Below are 21,586 nucleotides of genomic sequence, written 5' to 3'. Positions count from 1 at the left end.
TGTTCCTGCCCAGGGCCAGGGGGCTGCTCACCCCACAGAAGAACATGGACACACGAATGCTTGGAAACCCGGCCCATCTGCTACCCCCTTCATGGAAGTCGATCGTCACTGTGTGGTTGAGAGAAGATACGCCGAGCTTCGACTATGGCGGGTTCGTCGTAGGCGAAAGTCATCAGGAAGCTCAGTTGTTGGGAAAATCTCAAGTTCAGTTGCCGCACTTCTACAACCCATTCATCGTCTTCTTTTTTTGGGCTGACCAAACATATTGGATATTTGTATAGGGCATCCTGGCCGGCGTACCTTTCTTTGATGAAATATTTGACCAACTGGGATGCAGGTAGCTTTTGGATTCGAGTCTCATTTCGTGGATTGGCAGCAACATAAGACTAACATCTTCTTCTTTTTATGACAGTGTAGAATGGAAGTTTAAAGAAGGTGATCTCGTACCGGGAGGCAGGACCGTCGTGGCTATCGTGACAGGGAAAGCAAGATGTTTGCTGATCGGAGAGCGAGTTGGCTTGAATCTATTGGCACGTTGTAGTGGGATCGCAACCCAGTCAGTTCATCCAGTCCAACGACCTCTTGCCCCATGTACCTCGTTTGTTACTAATGTGGGATTCGGATCTAATGTACTACTCGGGTCTAAAAGATCTCATCAAATTCTCAAGCTAGCTCGAGATCAATCGTACAAAGGCTTGGTTGCAGGTACTAGGAAAACGACACCAGGTTTCAGACTGGTCGAAAAGTACGGGATGTTGGTCGGAGGAATCGATCCTCATCGATATGATCTCTCAAGCATGGTCATGCTCAAGGACAACCACATCTGGAGCAAAGGCTCGATCACCGCGGCCGTCCAAGCAGCCCGCAGCGTTTGTGGATTCAGCTTAAGAATCGATGTTGAGGTCAGAGATGAGAAAGAAGCTAAGGAAGCTATCGAGGCTGGGGCAGATGTGATCATGTTGGATAACGTCTGTCTTAATAAACATGTCTCCTTCTATTCATCCTCGCATCAGTAGACATCTCTCATTCATTCTTCCCACTTTAGTTCACCCCCGAAAATGTCAAGACCTCCGCTCGATCTTTGAAACAAACCTTCCTAGGCACCGACCGTCGATTCCTCATTGAGGTTTCCGGGGGCCTGACAGAGGAAAACATCAGCTCTCATCTCTGTCACGGTAAGCCCCATCACCAGCTCATCTTTACAGAGATCCTTCCCCGCCCATATCCTGAGTTCATTCCTGATAGATTGTGATTTTAATGACTGGGTCTAGATGTCGATATCTATTCGACTTCAAGCGTCCACCAAGGCACACAAACCGTCGACTTCTCGTTAAAAATCATACCCACCATTGAGGGCTTCACGGGTGCGATTGTCTGAGCGGGAATTATTATGGCTATTCGGCCTATAAATTATCTGAGGGGAAAACAGCCTTTCTTACACAAGCAGACACCCCATTGTATTCTTGACCCATTTAGAGTTGTAGCATAGCGGCCACTTTCACTGTGAATCTCAAATACCCGCCTTGTATCTTTTTTTCTTGTCCTGGCAGTGGAATTCACGTGTAGACTATGCACTGCGGTCACAAGGCTGTAAGCCAAAAGCATCCAACAAAATAACTTGCCAGGAATTTTTTTGTCTGCGCGTAATAAATTTTAAAATGATTATATGATGCATGTCAATTTGGGGGGTTCACAATAGAATTTTTTAAAAAACCTCTAGACCCTATTTCAAGGGCTTTATGAACAACTTTTTAAGAAAAAAGTGAACTTTCTACATTTGGGTGTTCCTTTGCAATCAGAACAATTTCTACATTTTGTTCAGAGGAGGACCCGCCGCAGTTGGCAGTGGATCGGGTTCGGGCACCTTAAAGAAAATGACATGACCCAAACCCAACCCGACCCGACTTGTAAAATTTTCGGGTCGGGTTTGGGCAGCCTATTTCCTAATCGGGTCAGCCTGCAACCCGACTATGACGCCTCCAACAGAAGTTGGGGCTTTTGGCGCCAAAGAGGTCGGGTCGACCCGAGACCCGAGCCGAGCCGACCCGGACCCGACCCGAAACAGTATGATCGAACATTGGGTCGGGTTCGGGCAGCATATTTTAAAATCTGCCCCGACCCGACCCGACCCGCGCTAAATGTTGGGTCGGGTTCGGGCGCTGTTTTTCGACCCAAACCCGACCCGTTTACACCCTGAGATGCAACCACGGGAAGGCGCGTGGGCCGACGCACGTGATGTGTTGTGGACAAGCCAGGTAAAACAAGCCGCTCAAGACAACAAACATCGCGGCAAACAACCGGGCCTACTCCCGGATGACCGGGCATTTCTCAACTGATAGGACTGGCGGGGAAAAAGTCAGGGCAGAGTGGGAAATCTGAAAGAACAATTTGAGAGACCGTACAGGGTCGCAAAATTTTCGAACTTAATCCAAGTCCCTCGCTGCTGCGGGCATCGGGTCTTGCAAAGTAAGCCTCCGATAGCCCTTGGCAGGAGGGACTTGCACAATATCACCCCCTTTTGCAGAGCCCAGAATCTGAGTTTGGCCAGGTGGTTTCTTCAAACCATCACAGTTTGTCAAAGAATTATGCTTTAAAAATTTGCTTGGTGCAAAGAGGCGCAAAGCCTTCCTTCTTGCCTGTGATCAGATAGAATTGTTATGTCACACACTAGGGGAGTTTGCTTGGCACTTGCATACAAGTGCCATTGCACAATACTTTTCAAGAACCATGTTAGATACATCATTGAACTGGAGCCTCAATGTATGCTGAATTCATGATGAATTTATGTTTAACTTGTGCTCAATTGAGCAACGGTGGGCCGCTACGCTACACTACGCTACAGGGCCACTTAGCGTTAGCGTAGCGGCCTTTTTTTTGTCTGGAAATTTTGTAGTGTTAGCTCAAGCTACACTCAGCTAGATTAACAATGAGCGTAACGTGAAATTGTCAACCCAATTTTGTTTTAGCGTTAGTTACAAATAATCAGCGCTACACTAACAAATAGCGCAGTGTTTTTTCAGCTCACTAAATTTTGATGAGCCAGTAGCGTAACATACCATTTGTTCAGCTACGCTACCTCCGGAAGCTAACTTGTAGCGAAAATAGCTACGCTACCGCGGAAGCTAACATGTAGCGAAATTTTTTTTTCGCCACCCAGGGATTCACCATGGCGACACACATGAGCGTTGAACCTGCGCTCAGACCTCTACGCTGATCCAACTGGACTAGTCCATGCTACTGGAAATGCTCACAACTCGGCTAGGAATGCTTCTGAACAATCGCTTGTTCCATCTGCTTGCAACCTCCCCGCTACCCTCGTGAATTTATCAACTTTTTCCTGCAGCCACTGCCAAACACCCTGTCTGAACACCTTCTTGTTCTGCCACTTGATCCAAGCCTTCCCACCCAACCTCCCTGCGACCCTCTGCGAAGTTGAGTATAATGATGTTTGATTCGGCTATTCTTTATCGTCTGATTCAAAGGCTGATTGATCAGATAAATTTTTCTTTCCTCCACAAGTCTCCCAGCGTAAACGATTGCCTGATTGCCTCGCCGCTTGATTCAAAACTCCCCACACGACCTCCCAGCCTGAACGATCGCCTGATTGCCTCGCCGCTTGATTCAACACTCCCCACACGACGCTACCGCCTGTGAATGTGAGTAGATATTTTGATTCTGTTTTCTTTACTGGTTGGTCACTCCACTGATTGATTGGAGGACTGTTTTTTTACTCGGCCAGAAATAGATCAATTAGCTTGTCAGGCTGATTCATTTGAGCCTCACCAGCCGAGCTCCCTGATTGTTTCTCTGATGTGAGTAGATTATCATCTGTTCGCTTAATCTGACTTGATCGCTTAATTTTACTCGATCAACTGGCTGATCAATTGGACAATTGTTTCTAACCTCTGGCAGCCACCCGACGACCATTCTGTCCAACCACTTGAACAGTCACTTGACCGATTGATTCAAGCCTCCCCAGCCAAGGTCCCCACTGCTCGTTCACCAATTTATTAAGAACCGGCACAATGGGAAAGAACCACCGGTAGGAGTTTCAAAGTTCTTTACTTGATTGGCAGCATACTGATTTAACCGTGCTTTTTCTTTCCAATCTTGTTTATTCAACTCTTTTGTAAATTTGCTTCTTCAATTATGGTGATGGCGGGATTTGTTGTGACACTGGGACCTTGAATATCGTATCGGTGACCCATTGCCGTATCAGTCATCATAATACAAGAAGCAAGTTAGCAAAGGAGGAGTATAAACAAAGGAAGAAAGTAGAAGCGCATGCCGCTCTACAGAAAAATTTGATCGGTCTGAATGACACAACAAATACGACTGAAACCTCCATTCGATGGCAGCGCGTAAAATATGAAGAACTCAATCTGTATCCCAACATTCCACTCGATAATGACGAAAACCCTACTCGCAAACCAACTCCAGCGGAGGTTTTGGCTGCTTGCAAGACTGTCAACAAGAACTTCTTCCTCCTGAACAGTGGCCGATGTGTGATTGAGGATCCTGATAATCCAAATGAGATCATTTGTATTATCGAGTTTACCTCTTGGGACGACTTAACCAATATAGATAAGGAAGAGTTGAACTTCTTGTCAACTTTTCTTCACGACTCTCAAGCTTTCATTCGTCCTGTCGCTTCTTCAAACCGGTCCTGGGGTGGAAAAATGTGGGTGATTGGGTGGCAAAAGTCACAGGACTTTATGCAGATTGTTGGACGGTATATCAAAGCATTTCTCCCGGACGATATGGAAAAGTACGATACTCACTTCTCCAAGTCATCTTGAGCTGGTGAAATAATTGGAAAATTATTCCAAGAAATGGCGTCAGTTCCCTTTGGGTTCAATCAAGATATCATGAAAAAATACAATATCCCATCGTTTGAGTCTCTCTGTTATGGCAATAAGCCTGGCCCTCTTTCCTGCTCACCCCATCTCACTTTTACCACCAAAGGCTTTTTCAATCCACCACACAAAGATAAGGAAGATGTTTCTAAATTTGCATTTGTATTATTTCTTCCAATCTACTCTTGTACTGGTGCTCTAGCCCCTCCTGATTCTGGTTATGAAGTTTCTGGTGGTCCTTTTGTTTTCCCTGACTACAAGGTTGGTATCAACTTCGATAAAACACACCAAATAATTAAGATGGTTTGGCAAGCCAACACATACAAACATTGTACACTCCCCCCTACTATTAGTTCTATTTTTGATCGTCTTGGAATGTCTCTTCAGATTAATCTTTCTCTTGCTCAAACTTGTAAAAAAGAAGGGGAAGGTCATTACAGTAATCCTTTCCATTATTTTGGCAATCACTTTTATTACATGTTTCGTAGTTTAGGTAGAGGCACTTTATTGGCTACTATATTCTTCTTTTCTCTTTTTTTTTTATAAGCAATCCAGAACTCCTTGTCCCCTGAATGAATTGATCTGTGATTTTTTTGAATTCTTGTGATACTATTGCTCAAGTGGATATCAGCTTGTTTCAGATAATTCTGCACAGTTTGAGCGTAAAGGGTCTCTTTTGGAAAACATCCATGAAATCAATATCTTTTGGAAAAAATCCTTGCAATCAATATTTATGTGACCTTGTCCTACCAAACTTAACAGGATTAGGTTGAAAGGTTGAAAATATTTTTACCTGGACCCACATGTTTAGAATAGCCACACATGGGTGTATATAGTAATAAATATTACCAAACATTGAACAATCACTCCAGGATTATGGATACTTCAAGTTATAGATTGAGATTACAACATTTCAATATCAATGAGTATGGATTTAACATACCTGGTCCTGATGCTTTCTGGTAAAGCTGGATATATATTGATATAAGAATGATTCCTGGATGATCTTTTAACCCAAATTTGTGAGTTCAAACCTCTCAACAGCACATTGGATTATTCTATCAGGGGGTTTCAAAAATCATGCAGTAATAAATTGAAAATTATTTTTGCAGGAACTTTGTTTTCCTGAATTGGGGTTCCTGAAAATTAACTGGGACCTGCGCCATCTTTGAAACCACCTATTGTTAGAATAATATGGTATATGTTCTGTGTTGCACCTGATACTTGGGTGGTTGAAAAGCAGACATGAATATTGGATAAAATTACAAAAATTGTCACATGCCATGAGGCTGAACTGCACACATTCCTTGCACACATTCCCAAGGCACCCAATTTTGAATAAGTGTTTGATATTAACCCAGAAAATCAAGTGCTCTCCTTTGGAAGAAGTGATTGATTATTCATAATGTCATTAAAATAATGATAAATCTGTGATTTTCCAGCACTGTACTCTGGAGCTTCCCTGAAGAATTGCCCAATGGAGCTGCAGATGCTAGACAGTTAGCAAATGCAAAATTTTCTTTTATTACATATCATTTATCTTGTTGATATTTTGAAGACCAACAGCTATGCAGAGACATTCAGAATCCTTGATTTGCCACTTTAACCTCAACTCAACTAGTTCTTTGCACCCCACTTTATAACACTGGGTTGTTTGGATATTATCAAATTAATAAAATAATGCTGGCTTTTCCTTATAAATTCAATTGTATGCAGAATACACTTGGTGAAACTGCCGCCCTTAATATCTTAACCAGTTGGCAATATTAATTATAATCTTAACATTCAAGAGCCTCAACCCCTGCTATAACACTGAAAATAAATTGGATCAATTGAAACATTTGCATAAAATATCATATGGCTATTGTTTTGAACACACAGATGTAGAGATGCATCAACATAAGTCATGAATCTTTCCTTTATTTCATGAATTATGAACCATGCTCTTGAATGATCAAATTTATTGCGGGAAGTGTCATCACCTAGGGCCCCCGGGGGGATTTTGATATACCATGGAAAAGCCCATCCGGGGTCCTATTTGAAATTGGGCCCAGGGGTAATTCGAGTGAACTCCACTTTTCTTCACCACAGTACCTTGCTTACCTTGCTGACCTCAAGCAGTGATTGGTGACGATTTCGCTAGTTCAAACTCATCAAACCAAAATTCACAATGTACCCAGAATCCAGCCAAGTCCAATCAAAAAATCAAGAAGAAACACTTCAAAGCGATGTATCAGAAGGTACAACCCGTCGTTCTTCTCGTGTTACAACCCCAATGAAGCGCTCAGGAATGATCCAGCCGTCACCAGACTCTTGTTGATCTATTATTGTGGGCCCACTTTTATCCAAAAAGACCGCCAACTTATCTGAAAAGCAACCTCAAAAACAAAAGGATCCTCCATTGCAGTCTCTATCTGAAGGAAAAAACACCGAAAAACACTCGGAAAAAAAAACCCTAAAGCGCCCTAAAGTCACTCCTCTGAACTCGCAAGCTGCCAGCTCCCAGGTGGTCAATTATGTTCAAGACTCCAATGAAGAAAATGAAAAGGTCAGACACAAGCGTCAAAAGAAAAGCCTTGATTTCGATGATCCTAGGGATTTTTTTTCTCACCCGTTCCGTCGCCCAGAAGATGTTTGTCTTTTTTTGCTAAGTTTTAATACAACTTTTTTGCTAGATAATAACTGATCAATATGATTGATAATTATCTTTATGTATTTGAATATTATCAAAAGCCTACCGACAAACCCCCGATGACCCATACCTGTTTGTGGTGTGATAAAGAAGTCCGAGTCTCAGCAAGCAGTTTCTCAAATCTCCGTACGCATCGTGATGGTTCTCGTCAAACTGGAAGGATGTCACATGGATGTCCAAAGCGTCTAAATGCTATCCATGCAGGAGCCAAACTCCCTCCAACTACTCTCAAAGAAGAAAAGCACAAAAAAAGTGGCTCACATACGGGGAAGATCACTGGCTATTTTCCTCAAGCCAAAAAGTTCGATAACCAAGTTCTCAATCAGATGATCACTTTGTGGTTGTTACGACAAGCAATAACTTGGAATCGAGTCGAGGATGAAGCACTAAAAGCTTGCTTCAACTACTGCCAAACTGCTGCACATTTGTTTAAACGCAAGTGGGCAGCTAATTCTGCAAGATTGGCTTACGTTGAGTTACAAGATGCTATGCTTCACCGCTTAAAAGTCAGTAATCTGTTTCAATCATTGGGCGAATTTTTACTAATGTGTTCAAAATTTGTCATCACAGTCAGCTAATAGCAAGTTCTGCTTGATACACGACATATGGACAGCCAAAGGAAATCGATTTGGATTCATTGGCGTTTCAGTGTCCTTTATTGATAATGATTGGAAATATGTTGTGCTGCATCTGACTCTCAAATTGGTTGCCTGGAAGCACAATGGGCACTTGTTGGCAGAGCCAATCGTGAATTTATTGCAGAAACATCATCTCCAAAATAAGATGAGTACTCAATCACTCTCCTGTTTTCAAATCACCGGGCAAAAAGCTAATTTTTCATCTTGTCAATACTTGCTTTGCCAGACTACCGACTCAGGATCTAATAACAACACAATGGCTGAAACGATGCACGAAAAACTGTATAACATTGAAGGAGGAACAGATATGGATTGGAACTACGAGACTATGCATATGAAGTGCTTTTGTCATAAAATAGCATTGGTCGTTAATGCTGGATTAAAAGAGTTGGGTCTTGACACGCCTCCTCCTCCCAAGATCAAAAAATCTTTCCTCGGCTCCTTCCCCTTTTCTAACAACATGAAACCAATTCCCGAAGAGGCCGAAGAAGATGAAGAGGTCGAATTGATGGTTGAAGAGAGGGTGCTTAAGGAGCGTGGCTTGGAGGAAAGTGATACTGAAAGTGATGGGGGTGAAGAGGATGAAATGGACGTTGAAGAAGATAATCCAACCGATGATGAGGAAGGCGAGGACCGGCCTCAGAAGGCAAAAAATAAAAAAAAAACTGCTACTAATAGGAATTGCTCCAATGAGCTGGATGAGTTGACAAAAGCGGTGAGTTTTTTTTTTTTTTTGATTTTTAAAGTACTGACTTTTATGATTACGTTTTTTTCAAAAACAGCTGGACTTTGTTGTGAAGAAAATCACAGGCTCATGTTCCTGGAGAGCAAATTTTGATCGACGGGCAGAAGAATATCACAAACGCGTGGGCGGTAAAAAACTAAAAGGCCTAATTGCTGGTTATGGAATTCGCTGGAACATCAAATATCAAAGCCAAAGCCGTGCCTATAAGGCAAGAGAAGTGTGTAATCAAACTATTTTCTCCTGTGTATTGTTGTTTATGAAATCAAATTTAGGTAATTGATGCAATGCTTCACGACGAGTATATCAAATACCAAGACCAAATTGTCAGATCCAGTTGCAAGGAGAATCGGAAGAAGTTTGGCCACTTCAACGAGATTCAGTTCAGTAGCAAGGATTGGTTGATGATTGGCGAATTGAATCAGGAATTAAAAGTAAGGTGTTTCATTAAGTTCATCAAAGTTCCACCAAATGCTTATTTTTTCCTGTAGCCGTTTAACCGTCTGACCAAGGAAATGGAGGGGGATGGTCCAACAGGTGCTTTTGTCCTCCTGAACTACTACCAATCAATCATGGATCTGAAGAAAAAATAGTCGCAATGTGAACGGGGACATCCATTCCATCCGATGTATGTCAAAATGATCGAAAAGCTTGAAGTCTACCAAGGAGAAGCCCTCAAATGTGAAACCCTCGTTATGGCGACTATCCTACATCCTACGTTCCGGCTCAAGATCTTCTCGCATTGCTGGCCTGAAAAATATTCTGAAGCAGAAAAACTCCTGGGACGGCACTTTTCTAAACATGAACAGCTTTTGAAGGATAAAAGGCAATCTGAGATTGAGGTCTCAAAAAAATCGACCGCGGCAGTACCATTGCAGGACAATATCTTTGTTATATTCAACAATCCTGAAAACTCGTCCAACAGCAAGGAGCTCAAAGTTTACATCAAGAACATGGATCGTTTAGTTGGCCCTGGTCATGATGGAAAGGATCCCAATAGCATTTTGATATGGTGGAAGGTATAGTGTTTTGTGAATCACTCAAACCAAATTTGTTAACGTTTTTGCTGAGAATTTTCCCATTTTTGCTTATCACTTCCAGGATCATGCATCAACCTATCCGGTTCTTTCGTTGTTGGCAAAGGACTACTTGGCAAGCTCAGGATCATCTTGTGCAGCAGAACGTACCTTTTCATCTGCTGCAGATGTTTGCGCAAGTGGCTGAGGGAGCTTGCTGCCCCGTACAATCAAAAGATGTGTTAGTAGTCATATGTGGTTGAAGGAGGGTATAAGATCTTTGGGAAAGTTTGCAAAAGCACAAAAAATCATTGATGCTTATGTGAATTTTAATAAAAAGTAAATTCTAATAACGACACAAATAAATCAATTCTTTTACAGTTGAGATCACTATTTTAGTTTCTTTATTTTCTTCTTATGATCACAAAACAAAAACCGTAAAAAATTATATGTATAACTCAAAAAAAGTTTTTCTACAATCACTCATGTTTCTTATTTTGTTATTCCACAGTGCACTGACTTCTCCCAGGTTTTTTTTGTTCCCTTTTTTCCTGTTGATTACTTGATGAAGTCAGAAATTTTTCATTTGTTCTACAATGAGCTCATTTTGAGTGTATTTTTTTAGTTATGCTACCATATAGCGTAACTGGGAGTGTCACTACGCTAACATGTAGCGTGGCTGAAAATATTACATAATATTTGTTAGCGTAGCTGGGGAGAGCGCTACGCTAGAGGTTAGCGTAGCTTTATGGGCCGCTACGACCGCTACACGACAGCTAACTGAATTTTTTTGTAGTGTTAACTACCTTTTTTCTGTGGCGCTAACACTACGCTATCAGCTATTGTTAAGAAAAACAAAAAAAATGTAGTGTTAGCTGGCCAAAACCGGCGCTAACAATAACTTTTGGGTAGCGTAGCTAAAAAAACTAACATTACGCTACGCTACAGCTATTGTTAGCGTAACTGGCCCACCATTGAATTGAGCTAAAGGCATGTGGGAAAGGGGTTGAATTGAATTGAAAACCAGCTCCAACTTGACTCTAGGTATCACTGGAACTATTTTAGAACAGATTTACAACTACCTTTCAATGCAATATCAAATGCTTGGCAGAAACAAGGTATTTACCAGGGGATGAAACATTTCAATTTATCATGTGTTTATCATAAATCCCAGAAAGCTCAAGATATGTTAGTGTGTTTCAAAATTATTTGCTGGTTTTTGATAGAAACACATGGGTATTGAACAAACTACCTGGCTGGAACTTCATGTTCCTGTGTCTGGTGAGCTGCGGATGGTGACCCAGCTACTGGGTTACAACAAAAGATGCATGTGTAGGTTTGTGTGACACATTCTTCAGTTGCTAAAGTTTTTCACAGCATAGTTGAAGCTCTGGGACAATTCCAGGGGAACAAACCTCAGATTAATTAGGAGTTGTAAATATCCCCAAAATCATTTGTGTACATATGGCTGAAAATTATAAACAATTTTTGAAGGGTCCGCCTAAGCCCCTGGCTCTGCATGAATACTCAGCTTGGCATCACTTGGCTCAGTAATGAAAAATGTGACACACCAGCACACATGTTTAAATTTGTGTGACACATTCTTCAGCTGCTCAAGTTTGTCCCGGACCCAAGGGAGTTGGAATTCTGGGACAAGTACAGGCAAGCCTCAGATTACCCGCAGTTTGTGAATGAATTCAGAAAATCTCCTCAAAATGATTTTTGTACTGATGGATGAAAATCAGGTACAATTTGTAAAGGATTCACCTAAGCCCCTGGTATTTTGGGGCACTCATCTTGGCATGATATGGCTATGTGATGGTTTACAGGGCATAGCACATCAAATCAAATCAATTTGAGTATTTGAATTTGAAATTGATTTGAGTCAAATAATGACTACCAATGCAAGCTTCTCTGGGGCCCAAAGGCCCCAGATGAGTTTGCACAGGCCATCTTTGGTGCAACACAAAAAACAATCTCCCTTTGGTGCAACACAAAAAAAAATCTGCCTCTGGCACTTTGAAAAGTGTGTCCACCACTTCAAAAAGGGCATCTGCCACTATGAAAAGTGTGTCTGCCACTATGAAAAGTGGGCCTGACACTATGAAAAGTGCGCCCGCCACCAACGGTGGGCCGCTACGCTAAACTATGCTATTTTAGCCCTAAAGTTTAGTGTAGCGGCAAAAAGCGTTGGCCTTTTTTGAATAGCCTTAGCGCCGCTACGCTGCACTAATTTTTAGCGGCACTAACAGCATGCCAATTTTTGTTTAGCATTAGCACTACACTACAATGGCTACGCTGCGCTACGTTACGCTAAGGCTCTTTTAGCCAAAAAAAGGCCTTTTTTGCCTCAAAAAGTGCTGTAGCGCAGCGTAGAAAACGCTCTTTTGCGCCCTGCGTGCCTAGCGTAAGCGCCATTGCGCAAATCTGCGCTAACACTACGCTAAAAGCTAAAATAGCTTTGCACCCTGTGCGCGTAGCGTTAGCGCAGATGCATGCAATTGCGCTAACACTAAACCAAAAAAAATAGTGCATTTGCGCTGCGCTATGCTACACTAACAGCTATGGTTAGCGTAGCTGACCCACTTTTGCTGCCACTATGAAAAGTGCGTCCGGCACTCTGAATACTGAGTCTGCCATTATGATTTGGCACCATGATAATTTTGACAGATGACCCCCTCAAAAATATATGGCCCAGAAATGGTCCAAAATAAGTTAAAACCACAAAAAAATGTAATTTTTTGGTGTTTTTAATGTATTTTGGAAGTTTTTCCGTTGAATATCTCTAAATACTCAAATATTTGAAAAAACAGTATTCAAGGGGCTCAAAAAACATGTTGTGGTGGTAGATCCGGGTAGGGGACCTGAATTCACCGCATGGGTTTGCGGAGGTTGCGGACTGCGGATTCTGCAAGGCTGGCGCGGAGGATCTTCAGGCGGCAGAGGCGGAGTGCATAAGCTGGGCGCATAGTGTGCAGTCAAAGGTGGTGGAGCTGCAGCTTGCGGAGTGGAGCAGACTTGCTGAGTCCAGGAAGTCCAGCGCCAACTATCTAGGGCTGCGCGGCAATTGGGAGAATTCATGGTAGCTAAAGTGGGCTATGTATGTCAGCAGATGTAGCTTGGGCGGAGGCGGTGTGTGGGATCGCAACAACAGAGGCTAGACAGGGGTGTGGATGATGGATGATCAGGAGTTTGGTGGCTGTCTACAGCAAGCAGTGGAGGCGCAGATGAGGATGTGGGAGCAGAGGCATGGGATGGGAGGAGGATTTCTGTTTGCTAGTTATTTTTTCTATTGGTTTATGACATGCAGCGGAGCTTTCTCATGGTTCATTTTTTATAGTGGAGCGGTGGAGATTTTGTCTATATAACACCAGGGGGGAATCTGTGGCACTCTCCAGGGAGTGCCAAACCGTATGTTTCTTGAGTAACCCAGACTGATTTCAACTGCTGGAGCATGTGCAACTCAAGCTTGAACCCACATGGATGTGATTTTCAACTAAAGCTGATCTGATGATCTGTAACTGAATATGCGGGAAAAACAGATTTTCACCTTTGCCAATTCAAGACTCCAGTGCAAATCAACTTGAATTTTATTTGAAGTCTTAGTAGGCTCTGGGCTTGTGTCATGGGCTACTGTCACAAATTGCGGATACAAGATAGGACAACCATGATTCTTCTGCCGAATCCCGTGAGGTAAGATCCCAAAGTATAGCCAGATAAGTCCTGCAGTAGACTGAAATTTGGACCAGTGCATATATCAGAATTTTAGGGGGGTTGAATTGAACCTCACAGAGCCCAATGTTTAATAACTTCTATTTAATGGCATCTCAAGACCTCCTGCGTGGTTGGGGTAGGCCCAATGGTGAATTCTGCCTGGAGCCAGGTTGATCTGTGAAGTATGATGGTGGAAGCTTGTGGCTGTGGGCCCTGTAGTATGGACATGTAATATTCTCACTTGAGTCCTTGCTCTCTCACCAGTCCCTTTGCTCCATGATCAAACAGGTGCAAATCTGGTACCAACTGCTCATACATAGTCCAGTTTAGCCAGGGGCTTGGAGCGCACTTTGCTCAGTCCGCTTGTCACTGGGGAGGAGTGCTGATGTAACACAGCCTGCAAGGGCTGTTAAGGGGCATCATTTCCCTGTCACTTGTGTGACATGTCTCCCCTGATGTTCGGCCAAACATTAGGGTGGACACAATGGTCTGTTGCAAACTGGTGTACACCCTGATGCTTGGCCGAACATCAGGGGAGACATGACCTTGTAATAATCACACCTGGTCATTTAGGGGAATAAAAAATCTCAATGACCAGCTGTAACAATAATAAGAAGGCCAGTACAGGTGCTAGTTATCAAGAGCTTAGCTCCTCTCAATGACCGGTACTGGTGCTGGTCCTTGAGCGGAGTGGCAGCTCCTCTTGATGACGGTGTGGAACTCCTAAAAGATCAGGAAAGAGCTGTGAGGGGAAATAGTCAACTACACTACTAATAATGTAGAAGAGGCTACATGTGCTGGTGAGGCTGCCCTCTTGACTAATGCTGATGGAGAGAGGGTTAAACTAAGAAAAAGAAAAGAGTGTGGCTGATGATTCTCTTTGACTTAGATGACTTTAACACTTTATGAGTTTGAGGTGTATCAAACCTACTGAGTGAGAGAGGAGAAGTGAGATGGGGAGAAAAGCAGAAGCTCTTGGGGAGTCACTCTGAGATGGCTCTTGCTGTTTCTTCAAGAACCTGGCCCCTTGGGGCCGCAAGTTGGGTCGCGGCGAATTTGCGGCGAAGCCGCCCACTCCGTTGGAGCAGCAATTTAGCAACGAAGCCGCGGGGCAGGGTAGAGCTGATGCTCGGCCCCTCAAGGCCTGGTGCTCGAAGAAGTTTTGGACTGAGCTGTTGCTCTGGGTTCAGACGCCAATGCGCACAAACAAGTCTAGATGGGTAGGAAGGCTCACGCTGATGCGCTGCAGCCTTAGCAGACCCGGGGTATTTTGTGGTGAAAATAAGAGCCCTATTTAAGCAAATCAGAAAATCGGCGCAGCTGCTCTATCCCGGTCCTCCCACAGGAGTGGTAACATGGGGTCATCTCCGATGAAGTCATGCCACGATCAGCCCCAGGACCCCCAATCTGGATAGTGACCGCGAGTCCGCTCATCTGCTCGCCCTTATTCACGGGCTGCCGATCTCAGCCCGGCGCTTTTCCACAAAGGAAACACACACACCACCTTATGCGGAATGTCATTCACGAAGCGTCTGACAACACGTAGTTTCAACTGTCCCTAGCCAGAGAGCCAGGATGAGCCCATACATTAAAGACACCGGCCCTCAGAGCCAAGCGACCAAGCATGATTCTTCACCGGCGTGCTGGTGCATACAACAGCTTAGCAAATAAAATCCTGCTTGGAAAGCAAGTGCTGGGTAGCTGCTCTGTGGAAAGGTGTCCTCAACGGTGAGAACATCGCTGAGGAGGAGGCTGCTCCGGCGAGCGGGTCTTTTCACTGCTTGCTGGGGAGGAATCTCTGTTGGAATCATCCCCGGCAAGCGGATCCCCACTCGCCCGGGAGGATTCCTCATGTCCGAGGACCTTGCACCTGCTTGCTGAGAAATCTTCCTAAACAAGCAGGTACAAGTCATGGGGGGAATGGAACAAAACCATCCCACCAAGTACAAAGGTGTACCTGTTTGGAAAGCCCCCCCAGAAAGCAGTTACCATTTTTAACTGCTTAGAGGAATCTTCCTTGGAATCATGCGCCAGCGGAACAATCCCCAAGTAATATGTACATGTACCCGCTTGCCCAAGATGATTCCCAGACCTTGGCAAGCAGGTGTAATTTTTATGCCCAAGAGGAAGCCTTCCGGGCAAGCAGGGGAATCCATCACAAGGTCCTGCAACATTTCATGTCAAAGGTATCAACAGGTTTGAAGCAAGGAAAAGACACGCAAAAATGATGAGCCCGGTATATTTTCCCACTGCCAATAAAGGCCAGAAATATTACCTTTGTCTGCTACTGTTACACTGACAAGGTATCACTAGCTTCACAGACATGGACACAATCAACAGAGGGACCTATGACACTTACTGGAAAACAGCAGAGGTCCTCAGACTTGCATTGCTGCCAATGCTGGCACAAAACCGCAGGCTGGCAGACGGGCAAAGCCCTACATCATTTTTTCTGCATCCTACTTATCCACAGCCAACTGGCAAACCCTCAAGAATTGTTCAACCACATTGCTGTTGAGCTCTTGGATGACCTGCTGCACCAACTCCAAACGGTCTACCAGGTCAAAAACCCCTCAGATCAACTTCACATCTTGCTCTGCTACTACCTACTGGCAAGGAAGCCTCAGAAGAGTGGAAAAATTCTTGCCAGTTGGACTCCATACCCCCGCTGCTGGGGAGGGGCAATTATTGAAAACACTATGCATGAAGAAGATCTCCAGTAAGGGGAGTGTGAAGACCTATTCCAAAAAATGTGACAAACCCTGAACCATAAAAAATGGATCATTGTTGACTTAGCTGTGCATTTGGCGGAAGCAAATGCTGCCAGCATGCTATATGTGGATAAGCCCGGTGGGTGTGGCAAACCTACACAATGAATACTGTTATCCATTCCCTCAAAGCCATGCACATCCCCGCAGTAGTGGTTTCATCCTCAGATGCTGCTTCCCTAATGTCAGTCAATGGTGCCACTGCCCACTCCCGGCTCAAATTTCCAATAGTAATCCACTCAACCAGCACCTTCATGTTTGCCCTTTGGTCTCAATGCGCTGAGGTATTGAAAGAGGCAGGTGTGAATTGATCATATGAGACAAGGTTACAATGCAACATGACATGCTGTTGAGGTGGTTGCAGACCGCTTTCTTCAAGATCTTATGCAAGACGGCCAAACTTTTGGTGGCAAGTTAGTCATATTTGGGAGGGGGGGATTTCCAACAGATGCTCTTGGTTGTGCTCAATGGGACTATCTTTGACCTGGAGGCAGCCTTCATGGTCACCTCATCTCTATGGGCCCATGTTATCAAGTTCTCCTTGACCAAGAACTTGAGGCTGAGTGGTGGTTCAGACTCTGCACTGACAGAGCTGAATGCTTCATTCTACCGCTGGCTACTGACCATTTAGGGTGTTCAAAGTTGACTTGCATAAAATCATAACACCATAAAATCATAAAATTCTAAGCTGAAAAAATATGTTGCACCCAAGCACTCAAATTAGAGCAACATTTCTAGAATGGTACATATGAAATCATCACTTGAAAGTTTTATGATTTTATGATTTTATGCATCAAATATTTTATGATTTCAACTTTGAACACCCTTATTGGAAACAGTACCAGGCAGCACAAATATCATACCCCCCAGACACTGGACTTTGGAGACGTATATGCAAGCCTGACTGAGACAGCTGTTCCCAATCATTTTATAACCACCATGTACCCCAGTTCACCTCTGCACTCCCAAGATTGAGCCACCAACGTCAAATATTACGGCTCACGTGTGATTTTGGTGTTGCTCAACCATCAATGATGTTTGTTCCCGGCACCTGCCCGGGAGATTTGTTGAGTTCCTCTCAATTGACGCCATGGCCACAAATATGAATGTGATCAATGAAGAGGAAGCAGTGACAGCAGAAGTCCCCCACATCACCAGGCAAAAAAAAAATTATCACTTGCCTACAAGTGACATGAAATAGTAAAAAGGCCCCTTTTTACTTTGCTGTGTCACCTGCAGACAAGTGATCATTGTTTTTTTCCTGGTGTATGTTCTTGATCCCCGGCCTGCCAGAATCAACCCTCCAAATCAAGTTTGCCATGCCCATAATACTGCTCTGCAACCTTAACCTGGGAGCAGGACCAGACTATTGATAGATGAGATTGCCCCTGGTGGGCTCAAGTGCACCATACTTACCAGATTGCATGTCAGCTCTACGTGCACCATCCCCAAGATCAAACTTATCCACAAAGCTAATGCCTCTAATGGTGTATTGTTCAGTTGGTTCTGATACCCGGTTGCAATAGCATTTGCGCTCACAATCAACAAGTCCCAGGGCCAATCACTTGCGTAAAGTTCATGGTGTACCTCCCATACTCTGTTTTCAGCCATGGACAACTGTATGTTGCCCTCTCCCAGGTAACATCCATCATGGCTCTCTCAATAGGGATTGTCACACAACCAACACAGCCCAATTCCAAAATCAATGTTTTTAACCTTGATTTGATCAGGAGGCGCACAACTCACCCAGCACAAGCTTGAGTGAACCAGAGATCAGGATTCTTTGCACATGTATATACAATATGGGCCTTCAATGCTATGTTATATGATTTATTTCGTTGGGGGCCCAAGACCTGGAGCCAAATTGACCCCAGTTGCTCTCATCCATACCCTCACCCCTTTTCCTATCACTGATTGCGCGGCGCTATTTACCACGGCCGGTTTTCAGTCACGGGCAACTGTAAGTTGCCCTGTCCCGGGTAACGCCCGTCGCGGTGTAAAGCTCAAAAGTGTTCCTGAGAACCTTTTGCTGAGTGCAGAAAGGGATGAATGAGGTTACCTCTGCCTTTCCTGGGTCACTAGACACTAAAACAAGCCCCCCAATCTACGATTGGAAGTTTTATGTAGTGATAGTGGAGGTGTATCAAAAGATAGCCTACGTCAAACAAGTGGCTTTGGGGATATGGGTGATGTAACCGGTGCTGAGCAAGTCGTGAGTTGATATGGTCCGTGTGTTGCCGCAAAGAGGTTGTGGAACACCCTGACAGAGGGGTTGATGATGATTGAGCGATGTAATAGTGATGTTGTATGTATGTAATTGTTATGTAATAAGGGTAAAACCACAATATAGTGGGGGCTAATACTGTAGAGTGAGCAAGTGTTGTACTGTTATGGGGTAAGCTGAGTGCAAGTAGTTTGCTGAGAGAAATTACAACTGGGAGGAGAGCCTCCTTAAATAGAAAAGAGTGAGGGATTTTAGCTCCAGGGGAACCAGGGAATGAGGGATTTTAGCTGCCCTGAGCTGTCAAATGAGGGATTTTGGCTGGTGGCACAGCCTAGATGAGGGAATTTAGCCCGATTGACAGGTCACATGATGTAATGATGAGGGAATTTAGCTGGTGAGAAAGTGGAGGTGAGAGGTTTGAGTTTGGCCTATGATGTCATTGACGTATGATGTCATTGGGTCATCTGATCATCTGTACTGCCCCTGTCTGTCAAATGATGTCATACGAGGGAATTTAGCTAGCCTGAGCTGTCAACTGATGTTGTGTGTAAGCTGCATGAGGGGTTTTTGCTAGCTTGACACCTGCATGAACTGCAGCCCCTATTACACTAGTCTGCATGCACCTGCATGAGCCTGCATAAGACTGCATAAGCCTGCATAAGCCTGCATGACACGTGCATAACACAATGTAATGAGTGCAGCTGATGAGGTAAAGCATATGTAAAGGGTAGACAAGTGTCAGAGCGGACCATGTAACGGATTACATGGTCCTGGGTAAGGGTGGTTCATGTAACAGATTACATGACCTGAGTATGGTGTTTGTGTGCGTGAAACTGGCTGATGGTGTCTTGAAGGGGTTGTATCTTCTGATCCAGAGGGGTGTAAGGTGTGTTGTCCATGGTATCCTGTGTAGTTTTGGCCGTAGAATCCAATGGTGTCGCCGTATTGGTTGATTTGTGAGTGTACATATGAGAAAATGGAAAATTTTGAAATGGGCTAGATGGGTAACCATAAAGCATACCACAGCGGGTTTGTTGATTGGGATGGTTTGTGAGCCTATGGATGCCCCATCTGCGACTAACGTCGTCAATCTTGACATCCTCAGACGGGCAGGCGAAGGAACCTTACTAGCCAACCAAAGGTAGGCACACACGGTGGATCTCATGTCCCTATCCCATGATCAAACTTCCCCATTGTCTCTTATAATCATCATTCTTCACTTTGTACATAATATTCTCAACCCTATGCACTCTCCCAAAGATTGCATTGTACATTCCACTCAGGACGAATTCCCATTTCTTTCCCTTTCCCAAAGCTCGCGGCGGATACGCCGCGATTTCCTCTAGTATATTTCTGAGGGGTGAAATGTTTATCTAAGTGAGGTGTGTAAAGGTGCTACAGAGTGTATGTGGGGGAAGGTGCATACAAAGTGTAGTGGGTGAAAGTGCATATAAGGGTGGTGTAAAAAGGTGCTACAGAGGGGATGTAGTAGAAAGTGCATGATGGGGAATACAACATCTAGAGGGGTGTTTATATATGTGAGAAGTACTACAGGGGGGTGATACATGATGAGCACATAGTAACAAGATCTGAAGATGAGCAGTAAAGATGAAGGTGCAATGACCAAGGAGTGTACATGAAAGGTAAATATGTAGAATATGAAATAATGATGAACAGAAGTAAGAATGTACATAATGAAGATGAGCATTTGATAATAACTACAAGAGCTATGAAGGAATGTACTGCTGATTCATATGAAGGGGAAAAATGAAGAATGAAGTTATGTAAGATCTGCAGTCCTATGTAGCTATGATACTAATGAATGATTTATGTAATAACACTAAGGATATGTATGAAGAAAATACCTGCCAAAACTATACATGCCAATAACTGCTGATCCATTTGGAAATCCTAGGTGAAATGAGTGGGTGACTAGGGGTAAAATGGGGTGAAAAATCTGAATATGAAGTAATAATGAAGTATTTATGAAGGTTTTAGGTGATATGAGGGTGATAGTATGAACAGGAACAGGGTTACCACAACGGGTTGGTACCGTTCATCAAGGGGAGTTAGAACTCATCCCAATGAGGGGTAAAGTGGGTCATTGAGAGGAGGTGTTACTCCCCTCAATGACTAGCACAGCTGGCCATTGAGAGAAGCTGCCACTCTGCTTAATGACCAGAAAAAACCGGTCATCAAGAGGAGCTGTCACTCTGCTCGACGACCGGCACCAATCGGTCATCAAGAAGATGTGCAACTCCCCGATGACCAGTACTGGATTTCATTGAAGGGAGTTACAAGTCCTCTTAATGACCGGTCATCCAGAAGAGTTGTAACTCCCCTCAATCAACTCCTCTACTGGTCATTGAAGGGAGTAGCAACTCCTCTTGATTAACAACCGTACTGGTCATTGGGATGAGTTGTAACTCCCCTCAATGACCCGCACAGTAGTTCATTGAGAGGATGTACAACTCCTCCTGATGACTGATCTGTACTGGTCATTGGCAGTAGTTGTTACTCCCCTCAATGACCAGCACAGACTGGTCGCCAAGAAGGGTTAAAGCTTGCCTTGATGACCGGTCTGTCCAGTCATCAAGAGGAGCTGCAAGACTTACAAGGGCCAGCCAAGACCAGTCATCAAGAGGAGGTGTAACTCCCCTCAATGACCGGTACAGATGGACATTGAAGGGAGTCACCACTCCTTGATGAACAGCTAGGAGGTGTAACTTCCCCTTGATAGGTCAGTACTGGTCATCAAGGGGAGTTACATTACACCTGATGACCTTCCCCTTGATGGCCGGTCATACTGGTCACCAAGGGGAGTTACATTAACCCTGATGGATGACAGGTACAAACCAGTCATCAGGAGGAGTTGTCACTCCAAGTCTCCCCTCAATGACCACCTGTACCAGTCATCAAGGGGAGTTACAACTCCT

At 44.0% G+C, this 21,586-nt stretch overlaps 3 protein-coding genes across 3 annotated transcripts; all 3 read left to right on the top strand.

Moving 5' to 3' along the window:
- Window positions 1–44: 44 nt before the first annotated feature.
- Window positions 45–1,378, top strand: PtA15_8A766 (uncharacterized protein; the record flags this gene model as incomplete). The annotated part of the gene is made up of 6 exons (XM_053172229.1): window positions 45–203; window positions 282–337; window positions 413–556; window positions 650–968; window positions 1,046–1,175; window positions 1,272–1,378. The coding sequence occupies 6 exons, from the start codon at window positions 45–47 to the stop codon at window positions 1,376–1,378; spliced, it is 915 nt and encodes a 304-aa protein (XP_053023414.1).
- Window positions 1,379–4,025: 2,647 nt separating this feature from the next.
- Window positions 4,026–4,799, top strand: PtA15_8A765 (uncharacterized protein; the record flags this gene model as incomplete). The annotated part of the gene is made up of 2 exons (XM_053172228.1): window positions 4,026–4,042; window positions 4,220–4,799. The coding sequence occupies 2 exons, from the start codon at window positions 4,026–4,028 to the stop codon at window positions 4,797–4,799; spliced, it is 597 nt and encodes a 198-aa protein (XP_053023413.1).
- A 3,847-nt stretch (window positions 4,800–8,646) lies between these two features.
- On the top strand, window positions 8,647–10,343 carry PtA15_8A764 (uncharacterized protein; the record flags this gene model as incomplete). Its single annotated transcript, XM_053172227.1, has 2 exons — window positions 8,647–8,901; window positions 10,326–10,343. 2 exons carry the CDS (start codon window positions 8,647–8,649, stop codon window positions 10,341–10,343), a joined length of 273 nt encoding a protein of 90 aa, XP_053023412.1.
- Between the last annotated feature and the right edge of the window lie 11,243 nt (window positions 10,344–21,586).

This window comes from Puccinia triticina, chromosome 8A (genome assembly GCF_026914185.1).
Source record: "Puccinia triticina chromosome 8A, complete sequence".
In the NCBI taxonomy this organism is placed as follows: Eukaryota; Fungi; Basidiomycota; class Pucciniomycetes; order Pucciniales; family Pucciniaceae; genus Puccinia; species Puccinia triticina.
This window is presented reverse-complemented; position numbering and strand designations above follow the sequence as displayed.